The sequence below is a fragment of the Triticum dicoccoides genome, chromosome 2B, assembly GCF_002162155.2.
Source record: "Triticum dicoccoides isolate Atlit2015 ecotype Zavitan chromosome 2B, WEW_v2.0, whole genome shotgun sequence".
Taxonomy (NCBI): domain Eukaryota; kingdom Viridiplantae; phylum Streptophyta; class Magnoliopsida; order Poales; family Poaceae; genus Triticum; species Triticum dicoccoides.
In genome coordinates, this window is record NC_041383.1 from 810,291,339 (window position 1) to 810,310,000 (window position 18,662).

The 18,662-nt window shown below is 44.5% G+C and overlaps 2 protein-coding genes across 3 annotated transcripts; both read right to left on the reverse strand.

The window, feature by feature from the left end:
- Positions 1 to 801: 801 nt before the first annotated feature.
- LOC119368942 lies at positions 802 to 1,684 on the reverse strand. Its single transcript, XM_037634046.1, has one exon. It carries the CDS (start codon positions 1,443 to 1,445, stop codon positions 1,086 to 1,088), a length of 360 nt encoding a protein of 119 aa, XP_037489943.1. The 5' UTR covers positions 1,446 to 1,684; the 3' UTR covers positions 802 to 1,085.
- Positions 1,685 to 10,077: 8,393 nt separating this feature from the next.
- LOC119368944 lies at positions 10,078 to 14,411 on the reverse strand. 2 transcript variants are annotated; one of them, XM_037634047.1, is made up of 4 exons: positions 14,314 to 14,411; positions 13,987 to 14,123; positions 10,688 to 13,764; positions 10,078 to 10,346 (listed from the first exon to the last, which is right to left on the reverse strand). In XM_037634047.1, exons 2-4 carry the CDS (start codon positions 13,996 to 13,998, stop codon positions 10,343 to 10,345), a joined length of 3,093 nt encoding a protein of 1,030 aa, XP_037489944.1. In that variant the 5' UTR covers positions 13,999 to 14,123; positions 14,314 to 14,411; the 3' UTR covers positions 10,078 to 10,342. The 2 variants fall into 2 exon arrangements, with proteins under 2 accessions (XP_037489944.1, XP_037489945.1); XM_037634048.1 differs by lacking the exon at positions 10,078 to 10,346 and having other exon boundaries at positions 10,684 to 13,764.
- Between the last annotated feature and the right edge of the window lie 4,251 nt (positions 14,412 to 18,662).

Genomic DNA, 18,662 nt, shown 5'->3' on the forward strand with positions numbered 1-18,662 from the left:
TTCTTCACACCTTGTGTAAGATGGTATGTAGTGTGCGTCAGCAGTGGTTACGAACGGTGTCTTTTCCATTGCATGCCCCCACCGGGCCCACCATTCTCACTACATCTCTATGTCACAAATGTCTTCTCGCTTCTTTTGATATAGAAATTTAGATGCCTAATGTCTTTTGAATCGTAAGTTTGATTTATATTCGGTTTGAACAATTGTGCTCTTTCCAACAAGGTGTTTAAGAAAAATACCAATATTCAATATATTCCTGAAAACTGTTTTTTCTTACAACTCACAAAATTTAAAAAACTCTTTCATTTTTATTTACTTTTCTTGAGGTTCACTCTTTTTCGGAATTCATTGTGTTTTAGTGCGCTTTGAAGGTGAATCACACAAATTTGCTTTCTTTTATAAAATAAAAATAATATACATCTACTTCCTTCATTTTCATTGTGTTTTAGAGTGCATTATAATGTTTCATTTTTTGTTAGAGCGCTATCTTGTTTTTACCATATTCTGATGCACACTAAAACATTTTATTGTGCTTCAATATTCTATAACTGCCTGCACTTTTGTGGCTTCCTAGCTCCCCCTCCAGATGCTCCCGACGCCGCCACCTCCCTCTCACACCATACATCAAGTTAAAAACATGATGGGGGCAAGAGATCGACAACAAAAAATAGCGGAGATTGCAAGTAGCAGGCACCTTGCAGCGAAATTATGGTTCTAGATGCGATGCTGCCAAAGATATGGCCGTGGTGTTTTCCTCCCATGTGGGATCAAAAGGGAAAAATAAAGTAGCACATTCACTACAAAAGTATCTCCAAAATACAGTCTCTAGCATAGGCATGTGATATTAGTTCCTAAATCTTATAGTCGTACAGAGGAGCCTGTTTTTCAGTGTACATTCACAGGTCACGGAAGACATGCCATGAAACTAGGCCATTCTAAAAATGGATTATTTTTTCTGCTACACCTTTCCTTTCCCCGGGAAGATGATCATCATATTGGCATGTAGGTCAAAATTATGAAACGTAACAAAATAATGAGCATAGAGTGCCCTTAGGTTCCGCAGCATGCATGGATGTACGGATCTTCTAAAATGAATGGATGGCGTCGTCATTCACAACAGTCGTGCCCTGCTTTGTATGGTAACGGATGGCGAGAGGGGCCTTGAGTGCGGTAGAGGATACGGCCTTCCAGACGGAGTTCCCCTTGCCGGAGCTCCCCGCATTGCTCATGTCAATCCACTTGTCCGAGCCCTGCCCCTTGACCTGCATCTTGGAGAAGTCGTCGGTAGTGCCGCCAAAAGACTTGGCGGCCACGATGAGATTGGTGGGGCTGGAACCCTTCGTGAGTGCGAAGCCAACCTTGCCCGAGGTGCTGCACCGGGCACCGGCGACGAGCACCGCCATGATCGTCAGAGCGAGCACAGAGGCGGAGGAAAAGGAGGCCATCTCGGTCTCAAATCTCGCAATTTTTCTCGGTGCTGTTGTGAGGTTTGTGAGGTGTTGTATCAATGGAGTGCATGCATGCTTGGTGGTATTTTTGCGCGGAAGCCGGTGATGCCGCCCCTATATATATATGTGGTTCTCTATTATTTGCACGTGATTGTCCTCGTATGTGACTGACCATAGTTTCCGCATAGCTATTTTCCTTAATTAGATATAAACGATATGCATGCACAAGGAGCAATCTATATGTGATTTTTCAGCATTTGTTTCGTGGCCATGTTTTTATTTTGTACGCCTAAGAGCAACTCTAGTCGGTAACCAAAACCTGATTCCAATAAAGCTATCCCAAAGTTTAAATTCTATCAAAATCGTGGGTACTGGGATGGTGCTTTCTAGTCGATGCCCAAAAACATAAATTGTATTGCAACTCTCCTGCTTTGCGCATTCATATGAACATTCCACTTCCCTATTTTTTCAATTTTCTGAATGGCCTTTACTAGTTTTGTTGACCTGGTTTTTCCCTATTTCCAAAATAACTACTATTACTTATATAGCAATGCCATGCATTAATGTAAAACAAATGAATAAACAAGAAATAGGGAAATAACCTAAGGTGAGCTTATTGAACTTGCCTCGTGATTGTGGTCTTCTTTGACATGTACCATAACATATCGAACAACAGGAGACCCAACGAAAAGTACACTACTTGTTAGTCAAAAAGAAAAAGGAATAGTATTCTACTCCTAGACAATGCCTTCAAGAAGGGATTGCCACACATACATCAACAATTCAACGTTGATGGGTCCAACCAAAGGACGAACCACGGATTATCATCCCCAATGCATGGTCGGTCTAACACCTTCAACAAGTAAACATTGTTTTTTGTGATAAAGTAAACATGGGTTGGGGATGAGCATACTTGTTCTCGAATCCGTCATTACCAGTATCGTGGTCTGAAGACTCCAATCAGCAAGAGAGGCTTTGTCGAACCAACCTGTGGTTGGATGGTTAGAGGGACAGGGACTGTGGTATCCCAGCCCATCAGGGTTCAAGTCCTGGTGCTCGCATTTATACCTGGATTATTTCAGGATTTCCGATGATGCGTATTCAGTGGGAGGAGACGTCCCTGTCGATGACGAGGTGCCTACTATGACTTCGTAAATTTCAAGATGAAATACCGGCTCAGTCTTTCGGAGGTGCTCAAAGGGGTAGGTGTCCGTGTGTGCGTTCATATGGGTGAGTGTATGCACGTGTATATGAGCGCTTGCGTCTGTACCGTGTTAAAAAAAAGCAAGAGAGGCTTTGGATCTCCTACTCCATGAACATTGCTCCCTATCTGATATGATGTGGCTCCATGTTTACCTGAAAAAAGCAAGGGAGATTCATTTTCTAATTGTTAAAAAATAGTTGTAATATGCTACGAAGCTAATTGGGATCGTAATACCATTGGCTTGCAATCCCAAAGCTAGAGGCAAGGTTGTCGATATTGAGATACTAGACGGTCCAAATAGTATCCGAATTGTAGGTTCACATAGCAGAATCTTACTGAGAATGGTACAGTAGCACTATGATACCTACCGAGACATTGATGGCCATGCCCGGTGGAGGAGGTGGTGATGCACCCACATGAAAGTATCATTATTTTTGAAATTAGGGTCATGACCCTTCAGGATTTCAATAGCTTCGGGGTCGCAACTTATCTTTATTATGAATGGTTCTTTTGCACGAAGAGATGAAGCCCGGTAGAGAAGCCTACTGCCTACACTTACCACTTTTGTCAACCCTCACGAAATTGTACCCCACACTCCTGCATGAAGTAATCATGGTCCACCTTTTCAATACACAGAAGTCTCTACAAACTGTGGAAAAACATACATAAGTGAAACGTCTCATGAAAATTTTAATTAAATTCGACAAAGAAACAAAGGATCCCACTGAAGAAACCTCTGTCAAGATATTGCTATATCTTGAATTCTTGACCAACCAACTCCCCCTCCTACACACGTTCATGAATGGAGAGGTCATGCGGATCATGCATCACATTACATGCAGGCAACAGTCTGACCATGCCATATATGTGAAGTTAACTAGCAGTTAGACCACTGCATACCCATGAAGCTATCAGTATTTATATTCTCCTTCACTTCCCTACTTCGATTAGTTAGTCACAGAGATATGTACCCACCTCCAAGTCCTCCTAAAATACAATTGAAATGAGTCACTCATCCATATCAAAAGCAAAAAAAAAAAGAGGTCACCAGCTTTAGATGATCTATTAGAAGAAAACTGAAGAACTGGGTCTAGAATATGTAGGTATGAAGGTTCTTGCGAGACAACATGCGAACACAATATGCCCTATTGTTCTAGTTTTGAAATGCTCTCGCCGCGGAGATGCTTCAAGATGTGCAGATCTATTAGCGCCGAATAGATTTCGAGACAGAATTGCTGGCGGAGATCATATTCTCAAAGGCAACAGTGGAGGAGCAAGCTCTGATGCCCTCACCGCGGCTACAACCCGCTTTGTTGTACAAATGGGCAATGGAAGAGGGGAAATCCTGTAACCCTATTCAGAGCAACAAATGGGCAGTGGAAGAGGGGAAATCCTCTAACTCTGTTCAGAGCAACAAATGGGCAGTGGAAGAGGGGAAATCCTCTAACCCTGTCCAGAGCAACAGATGGGCGTGTGTTCTCCAAGAGCTCAATTGCCCCCATCCAATCCCACCAATGCCCTCACAATCCAGCAGCGCCAGCAAGTGAGGACGAATGGAGCGTGGGGCCTCAGCGGAAGATAATGCGCGCCCGTGACTCACCTTGAGCTCGCCCGTGACGATGGCAACGAGGGAAAGACGACATATAGACAAAAAACACAAGATTACCAAACATTGCTCATTGAGTGCAATAAGCATGTGGTTCCTAACCATGTCTCGGAAAAAGACGGCATATTCCTCCGTTATCCTCTCCCTCAGTTATGGTGTCACCTAGTGGCTTCTTCGTACTTTTCTAAAAAAATGTCGACGAGATAGTTTGCTCTCATCGTCTAGAGTTTAGGAAAAACACTGCATTTGTCTTTACTCATATACATTGCATTGGTGTAAGGACTGATGGTTCAACAAGAAGTCGACAATCTTCACCAAGGACTGGATCAGCACGATGTTGACAATTTGGCCTCTAATTAATACTCTCATCCATCATTAATTGGCCTAGACGACTTAATGCTAGGCTACTCATAGTGGGGAGTATCATATACTAGTATCATGCATATAATACTAGTGTATGATACTACCTCTATAGTGCATAGTATCATAGAGTAGTATTATACTCCCTCCGTTCCGAAATATAAGTCTTTCCAGTGATTCCACTAGGTGGACTACATACGGAGCAAAAGGAATGAATCTACACTTAAAATGCATCTATATATATCCGTATGTGGTTCATAGTGGAATCTCTACAAAGACTTATATTTAGGAACGGAGGGAGTAGTTGATTATATTTATTGACATGCATGACACAAAGTAGCATAGCATTTAACATGATACAGTATCTACCTATGTTACTAGAACCCTCTCTCTCTTCTTTAATTATCTGCCACATAAGCATGTTTACGAGTCCCAAGTGCATGATACCGCTTATGTTACCCCACTATGGCCAGCCTTAAGCAACTTCATGATTGGATTGGATGTTGATTGGAGCTAGCTGGGCCAAGGAACTTAGGCGTCTGCAACTTATTTATTTTTCTGAAGATGAGGCGTCAGCTACTTAACACACCCTCCGGATGCTGGGCAGCTTAGTCTTGGTTTTGCTACTTCTTAGTTTCTTCCGCCTGTTTTGTTTTTGTTTTTCACCATTTGGCTTTGTACTCTCCCCTGCTAGGGGTTTCTATCAACGCAATTGACACGCTTTCATCCAATAAAAAATATTAGTTGTGCATGCATCCAATATTTGGAAGGTTCCAAGAACTTACTGACTCACCACATAGTATTATGCATATAAAGGGAGAAAAGGTAAGCAGTTGTAGATGAACACACGCATGGACACACAGATACAACAGACATATACTCTTACTAGAGAGTGATACAAATGGGTAACTCGAGGGCGGTGCAATGGTGGGATGAGCAGCAGCTGCGTGCCCTTGTATTGGGCAGCCTTGCCGTTCAGTACTTCCTGTGTTTCTCCGCTACCAGGCGTAAATCCCGTATCCCACCCTGGTACAGATTCTTCATCTGGCTGTCCTATCTTGGCAGCGACGCTCTGCCGATATACGCCCTTGCCACGCTCTTCAACCGTCAGAAGAGGCTGCAGTACCATACCGGCGATCTTCAGGTCCTATGGGCTCCTGTCCTGCTGATCTACCTCGGCGGGCAGGTTGGCATAACCGCCTACAACATACAAGACAACGAGCTATGGAAGCGGCACTTCCTTACGGCCTTATCTCAGGTGGCTCCATCTGCTTGCTAACTTAGTACAATAGCTATATATTTTCTCCATTCCAGATTACTTGAAGTTATAGCTTTGTTTAAAGTCAAAACCTTTTCAAGTTTGACCAAGTACATAGAGAAAGTGAGAAGCACTGCAAATATTTACAACATCAAAAATATATGTAGCATGCAAATATATTTTATGGCTAACCTAATTTGGTGTTGTTGATGTTAATATGTTTTTCTACGGACTTTGTCAAATTTAAGGAAGTTTGGATTAGAACAAGGGGTGTAGGCTGTAGCCATTATTTTCCCCTTAGAACAAAGCTAGAATTTCAAGTAATTTGGAAGGGATGGATTGCTACACATATCAATGCTTATTTGTTGCTTGCATATATAGACGCGTCTCCAATTTGATTGTATTTCTCCACTCCAATTTCACAATCTCAGGTGACAGTAGCCGTCTACGTGTTCTGCAAGTCATGGCCGTCATCAGCCGATAGGACATTATTGGCTTCAGCGTTTTCCCTTTTTGTCGCTGGGGTTCTCAAATGCTTCCATAAACCTTTGGCTCTCATGCATGCTAGCTTCGGCTGCCTTGATAGGTACTTTTCACCCGAGGATAGCACCAGTAGAATTGAGGGAGAAAAACAGCTAGAGACATATGTACAACAAGCAAGGGCCGCCATTCTCCTAAGGCAAAAAGATCCTACACTAACCGGCAAGACCAGTATACATGCCAGTTTGCCCTATACATTACTGTTAGACTATGCAGATTCTTATTCTTATCGGGTTCGTAGACTGAAGATAGTCTGTCCATATAACGATGAAGAACTTCACTCTGCAAGAAAAGGCATCCTCTCCAATTTTTTTGATATTCTGTACACCAGAGAACCTAAATCAACAACAGGAGGCGAATTCGCCAACGACGTTTTTGCACGGAGGATCTTATACTACATGGTACTGCAAATTGTAGCCATTGTTACCTTCCACAAGAGCCATATAGAAGCACAAAGTCATACAGATGTCGGTGTTACATTTGTCTTGTTGTACGGGACTCTTCTTTTGGAGATCGTTTCCTTGTTTGGACTGCTAACTTCATTCATGAAGTGGTATGACATGGTTGCTGAACATAACCTTATAGGGTTATTCATTCACAAGAGAAGGCAGAGCGAGTTGATGAACGACTCATCGAAACACATTACATGGTTAGTTCGTCAGCATATCCAAGATGGGTGGGAGGAGTACATAACAGATGCTCAGAGTTACATGGAGTTCAATGATGTCAGAGGGCAATGGACACTTGAGCGCAAGGGATGCCACAAAATGCTAGGATGGAGCTTAGAGAGGCCGTTGGATGAGAGTGTCCTTCTTTGGCATTTGGCCACGGATTTCTGCTTCTACTGTACACGCACATCTCCGGACCATGCTGAGCGTACCAATCGATGCAGACAAATATCCAATTACATGGTGCATTTGTTATCTGAAAGTCCTGAGATGCTATTCCCAGGCAGTAGAAAGCATCTTTGCCGAGTCGCCTATGCACAACTCAACGACATCTTAAAGGGTCATGTGATGGAAAATGAACTTGCTCAGAAGGTGGTTGATATCGTGGAGTCTCCACAGGTTTCACAAGGTTGTTTTGTTCGAGATGCTAGGGTGATTGCTGAAAGGTTGATGCGGCTCGGGGATGAGAACAAGATGTGGGAGGTGATACAAGGTGTGTGGATTGAGATGCTCTGTTTTTCTGCTGGCAGATGCCGGGGACACGCCAAAAGCATTGGCACCGGCGGGGAGTACCTCTCCAACATCTGGCTTTTGCTGCACTGCACTGGGATGGAGACGTTTCAGCACAGGCTTCAGAGGACATAAAAGCTACGGTTGTCCAAGGAGAAGACGCGGAGGCACCGTGGGAGCCGAGAAGAGGCTGCCGCTCTATCCAGTTCTCAAGGCATGAACCTTCCCACAAAGGATGGAAATGTTGCCAGTCCACCGGCTTCCCCAAGTGAAGGAACCTCTCCTGATGAGCTCAATGAGATTGTTGTGTCATTACGATAAGAGCAGGCACATCCTTAATTATGTCTGTGTATATATCTTGTTTGTCTTCCAATATGGATTCAGGTTGTGAGTGTCATTGCTGTCCTATATTTTTTATATACAATTTGTCGTTTGTTATCTATACAATATGTATTGAACACACCAAAGCTGGTTCCAAGTTTTAGTTTCACAGGTCAAGAGAAAGTGTGTGTCAATTTTGAGTAAATGATTATTGGCATAGGCATTGGACAGTTCCTAAATAAATACATACAGAGGAGCCCGTTTTGTGTTATACATTTAGAGCTCATGGAAAGCATACCATGAAACTAGGCCGTTCTAAAAGGTGATTTTTCAATGCTACTTCCTGCCGGGCTAGTGGACGTCGGTGCCGCTGAGCCGGGCGATCCTAAACCTTACATACCTATCTATTCATAGCATTGGGACCTCCAAATATCCATGGTCCTTTGCTCTCAAGGGACAAGCTCGGCTCCACGCTCGAACTAACCATCCGCGACACGGCATTTTATAATCAAACAACCACAACAATTCTCCTCAATATAAAGGTCGAACAACAACGGAATGATCTGGGTTTTGCATTTTCAGCTCTTCTATTTATCCCATAAAAATGCTCTTTTATTTATTGCTCATGAGAAACATACATCGTCAGTGACATTGACAGAAAGCACATCACCAAGCCTTCAATGATGTCAGGCCGACCAGTCTGCACACTATGCAGATGTCGAGCAAATCGTGCGTGAGGAGGGACTCCTAGCACTCGTCAAGTCTGCAGAAGCACGAAGGTTGTCATGGTACCCCGCATCGGTCACAAATGTGACAATGTCACAGCTACACGTGGAGTTTTTGGATGGACATAATAGCTCGACTTGCTTGGCTACTCATGCCATCCAGTTTATAAGGCCCACACATATTTCAAGATACAGCAACTATCTATTAGACCACCATACAAAAGTAATTTGTCAGCAAAATTATACCATTAGAAACTTTTTTTCAGTACGTTACTCATTTTGTTGGCCAGGTTTATAGTTAAGGTAATCTTTAAAATATGTGCGGGACTTATAAATCCGGATAGAAAGAGTATGTTCGGGACTAGGAGGTGGCTGCCTAAGCCATTGCTACAAGCTACTACTGTATAAATGAGGGTTGCGAAGTGGTGGATATATAGAACACCGAAGCTCGACTTCATAATGTGTCATGCTCTAACTACTTGAACTTTACTTCATCAGAATTGTGCCGAATGTGATTTAACTGCCGCGGTGCTGCCGCTTAGCTTCACCAAAAATGTGTGCCTACTCAATCTCAAGAAAAAGAAGTGTTGCCACAGGAAGATTTAACTGCTGCGGTGCTGCCGATTATTACTTCATAAAAAATGCTTTGCCACCAGAACCATCTGTGTAGGCAAACGACCACATATCCACTATCCACACCCGCCAAAAAAAAAATCCACTGTCCACGACAAATAGCAATGACCGGCATGAGCATCTACAGTCATATGCCCAGATTTAGGCATTCCGAAAGGGGAAGCTGTTTTGGCTCTCAAGCTCATATGATCCCGAATAAGTAAATAAATTTTAAAAACAGATTTCTATTTTACAACAAACATGTACACATGTTTTAACTGCATGCAATTTTTTGTGAAATAAAATAAAGCAATTGTTATGTCTGAGCCAAATTGAATTAAATAAAACGATTGTTGTAAAAAGCTTCAAAAATAGTCTTCTTAAGTATACTGGTTTACGCTTGATTCCAGTGGAGAGTCCTCAATGAAATGCAACAAAAACATGCAGGATGTGGTACAATGTTACAAAGCAAACCACAGACATTAAATAAGTATACTGGAGAACAAATACGTTGGTCCATAGTTAACAGGTGACAAGCACCAGCACTCACACAAATAAACAGAAGAGCGGAGCAGCAGAAGGTAGAAGGTAGCCCAACGCCGCTGTTTAATTATTCCTCTTTCTCACGTGCACACACGATCTGTATCATCTACTCCCTCCGTTCCTAAATATTTGTCTTTATAGAGATTTCAACAAGTGACTACACACGGAACAAAATGAGTGAATCTATACTCTAAAATATGTCTATATACATCCGTATGTGGTAGTCCATTTGAAATCTATAAAAAGACAAATATTTAGGAACGGAGGGAGTATCTGGCAAGGTAGATGATCCATGCATGCAAACCAAATTAAACTGAATTTGAAACTCACAGCACCGGCACCTGCACTGCCAGTGGCAGCAGAGATGACACGACGCACTTAACACACAAGCAAGCAACCAGCAGGTAGTATGTCATGTCACTGGGCAGTGGACACACACAAATCAATCAGGAATCAGGTTTCTCAGGAACACGACCACACACTGAGACACCATTGATGAAGAAAGCAGAGCAATCCTTATCTCTTGCCTGACCTGCAATTGGAGGAACTATCTGCAAGACCGGAGGACGTTCAATCCAACCAAAGCATATGTATTAGTACATGTCAGTTACGGAATAGGTATATATGCTTGTTTATACATACTAAGAGGATTTTTATGGCTAGACTGTCGGACAAAAGGCGACTAAATCAATGAAATTGTACAACGATCGACTGATGTGATTAACTCTAGATAGATACATATATGAACTATTAACAAGAACCAATCATGTGTAGTGAGAATAAAAGTTTGAGTATTTCGTAGAATGGACAGGATTGATGAATTTTTCTGGCAATCAGACTAATGGAATATGCGGAAAACTAAATGTAAAAGGATTGGTCAGACTGAACTCACCTCAGCAGAGAGACTCTGGGCAGCTTCTTCTTGTAGTAGGCCGAGTGGGTCGGCTTGTACAGGGAAGGGTGGTGCTTGGCCTCCAACCCATCCCACTCTAGGCTTTCCCACCAATCCTTCTCGCAGTCCACCTTGGGGAGCTTCGTGTTGTCACCAACAGCCGGCAGGCGCTTGAGGCTCCAGCAGCCCCTGATCTTTACGGTCTCGAGCATGGGAGCATTCATGTCGAGCACGCAGATGTGCTGCAGCTTGGGTAATTCGTGGAGATGGATGTGCTTCAAGTTGGGGAATACTATTGCCTTCTCTTTTTGGCTCTCACGGTAGAAGTGCAACGGGAATATCTCCCTGAGATCACCACAGCACAGGATCTCAATGGTCGTCAGGCGACGGAGGACGTCCATTCGTAGAGGAACTTGTATGGGGATCACATGTATGAGCCTTGGGCAGTAGTCCACATGTAAGAACTCTAGTTCACCAAAGGAGTCATGATCAGGATGACATATCACACTAGGCCAGTTCGAGATGTAGTGTGCCTTTAGGAGCTGGGATGCCCAGAAAGTTTGCAGAAGCTTAAATAGGTACGCACTCCGACTCTGACTGCCCCTGGGAGTGTGGAAGACCGTGTGTATCTTGGGGCACCTCTCCACTCGGCACCATCTTAGCCTCGGCCATGTTTCATCTCTCTGAGGTGCATAGATACTGGTGATGGTGGGGCAATCGTACACGTGCAACGATGTAACATAATGATATGTAGAATCAGGAAAACGGGGAGATGATAAACCGCTATTACTAGCAATTTGAGCATCCTCCATGATTTCATGGCACTGTCTGTCCACCAACATCTCTATCATGCAGGTCCGGTCGGTAATGGGTATCTCTATCTTGGGGCAATCCCACATCATCATCACTGCAGATGGGGTTGGGCCATTACCACAATCATCGAAACTATTAGCCAGGCTGGCCTTCTCAAAGGCATCTCTGTACTTCGAGTCCACCAAAGTACTTTTATTCGGTTGGGTTTGCACTTGGACGATCCTGCAACCTAGAGAATCTGCAGAACAGATATCAATATGTACAGATCCATTAGTCATATCCCACCGGTAGCTTTTACTAAAAGCATACATCACGGGCAAAAGCGACCTAAGAAGCCTTGCATCTGTAACAGAAACCCGCCATTTATTAAAGTGCCTTCCTTTCTGCTCTTTAAGGGATTCATGGTCATGTGGATGAGCATGTAGTGCTTCGCCCTCGTACAGTACTGGTGATGACCTTGCAGAAGCAGCATCAGCTAAGTTTTCTCCCCCTCCGCTATCTGATGCTGATCGGGAGGTGGTGTCAATACGCAGCACATCCAACCATTTCGTGTTGAGTTCTCGTGGCCACAGTATTGCATGGAGTTTCTGGCAGCCTAACAGAAGGAGCTGCTTGAGCTTCAGATCATGCAATGCGCTCAGGTCAATTGTCTGCAGATTTGTACCCGACAGGTCCAACTCCTCCAAGCTCTCCAACAATCCTCTCAACAAGACATTCTTCAGCTGAACACAACCCTGCAGTGAGATCTTTTTTAGCCCAACGGATCCATCAACAATGACAGTCTGAAGTCCACTCCCTCTTCTTGCTGCACTGCAAAGAGTCAAGCTTGACGTGCCGCTTGACGTAATGTCATTTCCACAAAATTCAAGAATCTCCATCTGCTCCATCTCGGATAACAAGTCGTAATTGCGGCAGGTAGACTTTGTTATCCGGAGTTTGCGAATGTTACGTAGGCGTCCCCGTAGACAGCTCATGTCCCAGTCCTTGGCTCCCATTATGTTTAGCTCTATGAGCTGGATCATGAGATCCATCATATCTGCAGACAAGATGCAAGACCAGTCCATGTAGCGCAGGTCAAGCACCCACAAGCTCTGGAAGCATGCCCACAACCTGGTAGTGTCCTTCTCTTCTTGTGAATCTATGCTTCTTTGCAGGTCCTGGCAACGGTCAAGCCACAGAAATCGAAGACGGTGGCAGCAGAGAAATGGTGGCGATGAGAAACTGAAGGCACACTGTGACAGTTTCAGCACACTGATCTGGTCTGGATTCTGAAACATGCTGTTAGGGAGAAGCCCGCCTGGATTTAGTACAAATCCACAAGTTTCTGTCGAAATCCAGTATGGTCGGTGGTCGGCAGACCTTATCATGTGAGAAGTATGAAGATTCTCTTCCTTGCTTGTGTGTTGAGACAACTTGTCAATACACAATCCCATTTCTTGGTGCAGAGCATGCGACACCTGCCACGCCTCATGAATGCCATGTGCCTGCTGTATGATCCCATCACATATCCAGAAGCTGGGAGCATGGAGAGTCCACTCATAGTCAATGATATTTTGGCTCATGTAACTCCGTTCCAACATGTACAAGTAGCACTCAGCAACAGTTGCAGCTTGCTTGCAGGAAACTTGCGTGGCCTCTTCACGCACTAGATAGGACCAGAGATCGTGTGGATCTCGCTGAGAGCGCGAAGCTAAGAGAAGAACATCTGTTGTGTTCTTCGCCACAACCTTGTCTCGCAGCTTGGGGTCGAACCGAAACCTCCCTTGGAAGGTCCAAAGCATCTTGCTGCTCAAGTATCCATATAAGGAAAGACCAAGGTTAAATGTGTCAATCTCCTCGCTGCTTCCGTTGTGAAGAACCAGAAGAAACCTGCGGCTCTGCATGCTCCTATGGATTTCAGCCGTGACTTCTGCTATCTCTGTGCGAGAGCCTTGAGCAATACCACTGAAATCATCCTCCTCGTCTTGCTTGTCAAACGCCTTCTTCACCCAACCAGGAAGCTTCAGCTGCTCTGAGATTTCCCTCTGCACCGCTCTTCTGCTCTTCCATTTTGAGGAGTCAATGTGGATAACTTGCTCAAACTCCAGTCCTGGGGGCCTTGTTTGTTCCTTTGGTGCCAGCCGTTGAGCCACGGCTCGCAGGACGGCAGACGCCCCAAGCCCGTCCCAGCCATCAAAGTAGATGGCATTCTCTCTGCTTCGCGTGTTTTTGAGTTCATCAAGAATTCGTTCGACAGCCGCATCAATGGTGTCCGCCTTTATAACCTGAATGAACATGCGCACACATGTATCGATAAGGTGATCGTTAGTTCGAACTAGAGAATCAACTAATGATATAATAGGTACATGATGCAGTTAAGTACTGCAATCTCACAGTTTTGTGTGGAACGATTACAACTGAATAACAGCAAATTCGCAAATTAAGCTATGAGGTAAAATAAAGCATGCAACATGGAAAGAAAGGTCTTTGATGAGTGTCACTCATACCTCAGTGCGCATGATTAACTTTCAGATCTATGGATCTCTAGCCTCTACATTTATTTCATTTGGGGCTTACAGCCTAACTCATCAACTGTCAATCTTGTTAGTAGGCTCCAGCAGATAAATTTCTTTTCGATCTGTTTCTATATACATTGATACACACAAAAGAGCAATTGTTAATACTAATTATGGATGCATGCACGCATAATACATCAAGGAACCTCGTATGGTTAAACTTTTCCATCTTGCAAAACAAATAAATAAAGCTAGTGTATATGAATCTGAAGAAGCAGGCAGGCAGGCAGATTGAGTACAGGTGAAATAGTTATGTACCTTGGTTAAGTTGAATAACTGGTACCATTCGGAGACTAGCTACATAGAAGCCAAATGTAGTTCAGGAGACGCCACAACCTGGATAGAGCAAAACTTAGGACAAGCAAGGTTTGTGTGTATCAAAATGTATGCAGAAATGCCTTAGACAAGCAACATTGTGTTATTCCTTACACCTTCTTTTTCTTTTGGTAAAGCCACACCTCATCAATACTTTGCTTGTAGCTGCAGGATTGGAAGATAAAAACCTTCAAAGGGAATAAAGAAAAATTGCAATGATTCCACTCCTGCTAGCGCCTTACACCTTTTTCTTTGGTAAAGCCACAAATCAATACTTTGCTTGTAGCTAGCCAGTTGCAGAATCAGAAGATAAAGGTAAAGGTAAAAAGAAAAGGTACAATGATTGCTAGTCACTGAACTTCATGAGAATACGCGTTCATTATTTATGATAGAGCTTTTTGGATTTGTGCATACGCATGACTCCCTGTCATTGAAAATACACTTGTCCATCTTGATGAATGTTCCGTTTCCTTGTCTTGATTTATGATAGAGCTTCTCAGGATTTTCTAGTCTTAAAAGTGAATGAGGTGTCTAAGGTCTCACCAGTTGCTTCTATCTAGATAGATATAGATAAGGAACAACAGGGCAATAGACCGATAATTTTATTTCTAGAGTCAATCATGAATACAACGAATTAATCTACTTTGCTCTTACTTTCTAAAATCTACTTTGCTCCTCCCTCGAATGCTGAACTCTGTATTTTTCTCCTAAAAAATCGTAGCTGCCCACGGCCAATCATCAAGCTCAAGGATTCAGCAAATCTGGACTCCTCGTGATCATGTGGAAGCCAGCGGGATTTTTAATTAAACTAGAAGATTAGTTGTACTATTATTTCTTTTCGCATCTCCCGGCCCAGCTCCTGTTTAACTTGCCCTCAAAAGAGATCAGCACATGTGCTACATTGTTCTGTTCGCGAAGACTCTGAATTCTGGAAGCCTTCAGGAGGCATTCCCATGAACACTAACAGGGGACTCCATCGATCTGGTGGCCATGGACGCCGCCGATGGTGCCCGTCGATGCCCCTGATGAGGGCGAAGACCTCCCAGCAGATCCATTGTTACCTTCACCAACACCGTGCTAATCAAGAAGATATCTGGATGAATTTGGGTAGAAAAAGAAGGATGATTTTGCTGGTGTGAATGGGAAAAAGCCAAGCGCTCAAGTTGAGAAATTTGATCCTACTGGATACATCTAGCTTCTTCTTCTGTTCCAATCAATCCCACTAGAGGAAGCTGCCGGTCGGAGGGGAAAAATCCTCAAAATTGGACTCCCTGTGCTGGGGACAGGATTGATGACGTTGCACTCCAATTATCCGCAAAAATCCTCAAAAATCCTCAAAATTCTTGGAGTGCAACGTCATCAATCCTGTCCCCAGCACATACTATTCTTAGATTTATAAATGTTAGTTCTCTTAGTTGGACTCCCTGTGATGACGTTGCACTCCAAGAATAGTATGTGCTGGGGACAAGAGAACACTGGTCCGAGAAATCCACAGTCCCGAGATATCGCCAAAAACTAAGGCATGCTGCCTGAGGACATTGGATACCTAGAGAGACAACCTTCATTCAATTCATAGTTCCACCATGACCAAGTACTAACATATTTGCAGGACAGTAAGCCATGTGAGATGAAAGTGTCGAAGGTAAGAGAAGAACCAAAGATAGAAACCAAAGAAGAACAATCAAAGTTCCGACCAAAGTGCAATTCTCCAAGAGAGATACTTGTAGAACTCAGGTCGGCAAGTTTCCTAGATACTTGGTGAATTGACCATCTGCACAATGATGATGTCAGATTAATGGTATTCTAAGTATCAACTTATGTTATGCTATTAATTATACACACCACCAGTTTTAGAGCATGCATACCTCCATGCTTGGCATGCTGGACACCAGCTCTGCTCGAGTGTCACAACCAAATACCGTGCAGTTCATGTGTAAGTTCTTAACTTGCAATGCTTCTCCAAGTGAGACATGTACCTTGATGTTACCTGCAAAGTGAAAACTGGAGTGATTTGGAGCTTTGCTCTGTATCACTCGCAGCTTGCTGCAATGTTCCACCTTCAAATGGCTTAACCGCTGAAATGGGAAGGTATCTCCAAGCAGTTTGCCTTACTGCAATACCTGAGTGAAATGTGCTCTAAAGCTGGAGAACCGGCCAGAACGAAGGCAGCATAACTCATCCCCCGTAATGCGCACCATAAAGAGCTCTAATTTTGTGATCAGGCTCCTCAAGCAACGGAGCGCAGGCACAGGGTGAAAAGTACAATTGGTGAGGTAAAGACACAGAAGCGAGCCTCCCATCCTACTGGTACATAATATTCGATACATAGATCTGTTGAGATCTCTAAAAAAGACTTATATTTAGAAACACTTTTCATTGATTTTTTCTTAGCATGAGTCGGGGCCTTGGTTCAATACATAGACTACATACTTATGTATATAGACACTTTTTAGAGATCTCAACGGAGCAAAATCGATGAAAAGTGTCGTACCTTTGCACTTCAAAAGATCCACTAACATACAGATGTCTATATACATCTGTATGTGGTCTATGTTGAGATCTCTAAAAAGACTTATATTTAGAAACGGAGGGATAGATCAGAATGCACACTTTCCCAGCAGATAAAAAAGATGAACCTCCGGGAAATCTGGGGCCGCCGTTTGGCCTGCGTGTGAGGAGCGTCGTCGTTTGGTTGCCAGCAGGGCGAGCGCGCCTGCCCATCTGCGCCGGCTCATCCGCCGTCTCACTGGCAGGAGGGGGGCGCTGGCGCTGCAGGTGCATGACCCGCCTGAGCTCTGATAGGCCCACGGCGGATGCCTAGGCGAGGAAATGGCTCTGAGATCTCCCATGTAATCTAGAGGCGAGTGGACAGTGGAGGTTGAGAAATGAGGAGGTCGCCGGCGAGCCGCCGTGTGTGTCGCGCTCTCTCCGCTGACGGGCGGCGGCTGCGGCGGCGCTGGGCCGGGCGGGCCTAGCCCGTGCCTATCTATCCAGAGCCTCCAAATACCATGGGGCGCATTCACACAAAAATTATCATCCATTGCAATTTCTACAAAAACTGCTCAAAAGAATTCTAAAAAAAACATCAATATCACAATATAGATCAAGTGATGAAACTTGTAAAAAATAAATAAAATCAAACGACCAAAACAAGGCATGACGAGAGGAAGTCAATGCTTGTACCAAAAAAAAGGCTTTTGCCCCGCTTTATATATAAAGCAAAGATCATCAACACAACGGTACAAACGCACGCCACCACACACGCACACATCCAAGGCAGGATACACAAGTGCTGAGCGCAGCAACACCACTCCTATCTACGAAGAGATGAAGCCGCATTACAACGAACTGTGGACTCCAAGACGGCGCCTTCAAGAAGGATACGACACCGGAGCGCCGCCGCCGGCCGACCAGAGGGTCAGAGTTTCCTCTGGAGCAACACAACCGGCAATGAGAGCCACGACGACGTCTTCAAGAAGGGAACGAGCTTCACCGTCGCCGGTCCGTCCGAGGATAGAGCATGTTTTGCTTTAGTGTTTGTCTTTTCAGCTCTTTTGTTTATTTATTATTACCCAGAAAAGTGCTTTATAAAATGCACGTCGTCGATAGCTCGCCAGGGTCATAATGTAGAAGGGTGCCCCAAGGAGGTGAACACGACTAGCAATCTTCTGTGAGTGAAGTCTGAGATAAACCCTAAAGTTGTAAAGCTCGACGGAAATGAACCCTGACATCTAAACCCCTGAAATATGTGCGCTGGCCTTTCAGATCCCGGTCATTTTGAACCTTATGACGTTTCTGGGAGAGGATTTGATGACATGGCACTGGGAGGGTGGGATTGCGGACAGTGACCGAATCAATGACTGCCACGGGGGCGTGCTCACATGCGAGCCACCGCCATGCCCATTTGTCCACTGCTGGCTATCTGCGTTGCACTCCGGCGCGGCGCTGGCAGTACGAGCTCCATTGCCTCCTCTCCATGCTCTAGCTCGCTGCCCTGTCTGCGAACGATCTCCGCGTTGCCCGCGTCCCGTACTTCGTCCTGTACATCTTCATCGCCAACTACGCGTCTAGCCGGTGCAATCAGAAGCACGCCTGTGGCTTGCTGGCTTGTACGTGCATGTAGCCGGCGAACATTGATCAAGCTCTACAACAAGCCGGTGCATGGCACCAAACACCGGAGCCAGGTAAAAGTGTTCCTGGACCACCACGGCGATGCCGGCGTGCAGCATACCACGGTGGCTAGCAGCAACGGGCTCAGGAATCTCAGGGTGACACGGGTGCGCTCCGCCATG

Bases quoted from the DNA above. Each gene is read 5' to 3' on its own strand.
- LOC119368942 (XM_037634046.1), bottom strand. From the start codon at position 1,445: ATGGCCTCCTTTTCCTCCGCCTCTGTGCTCGCTCTGACGATCATGGCG.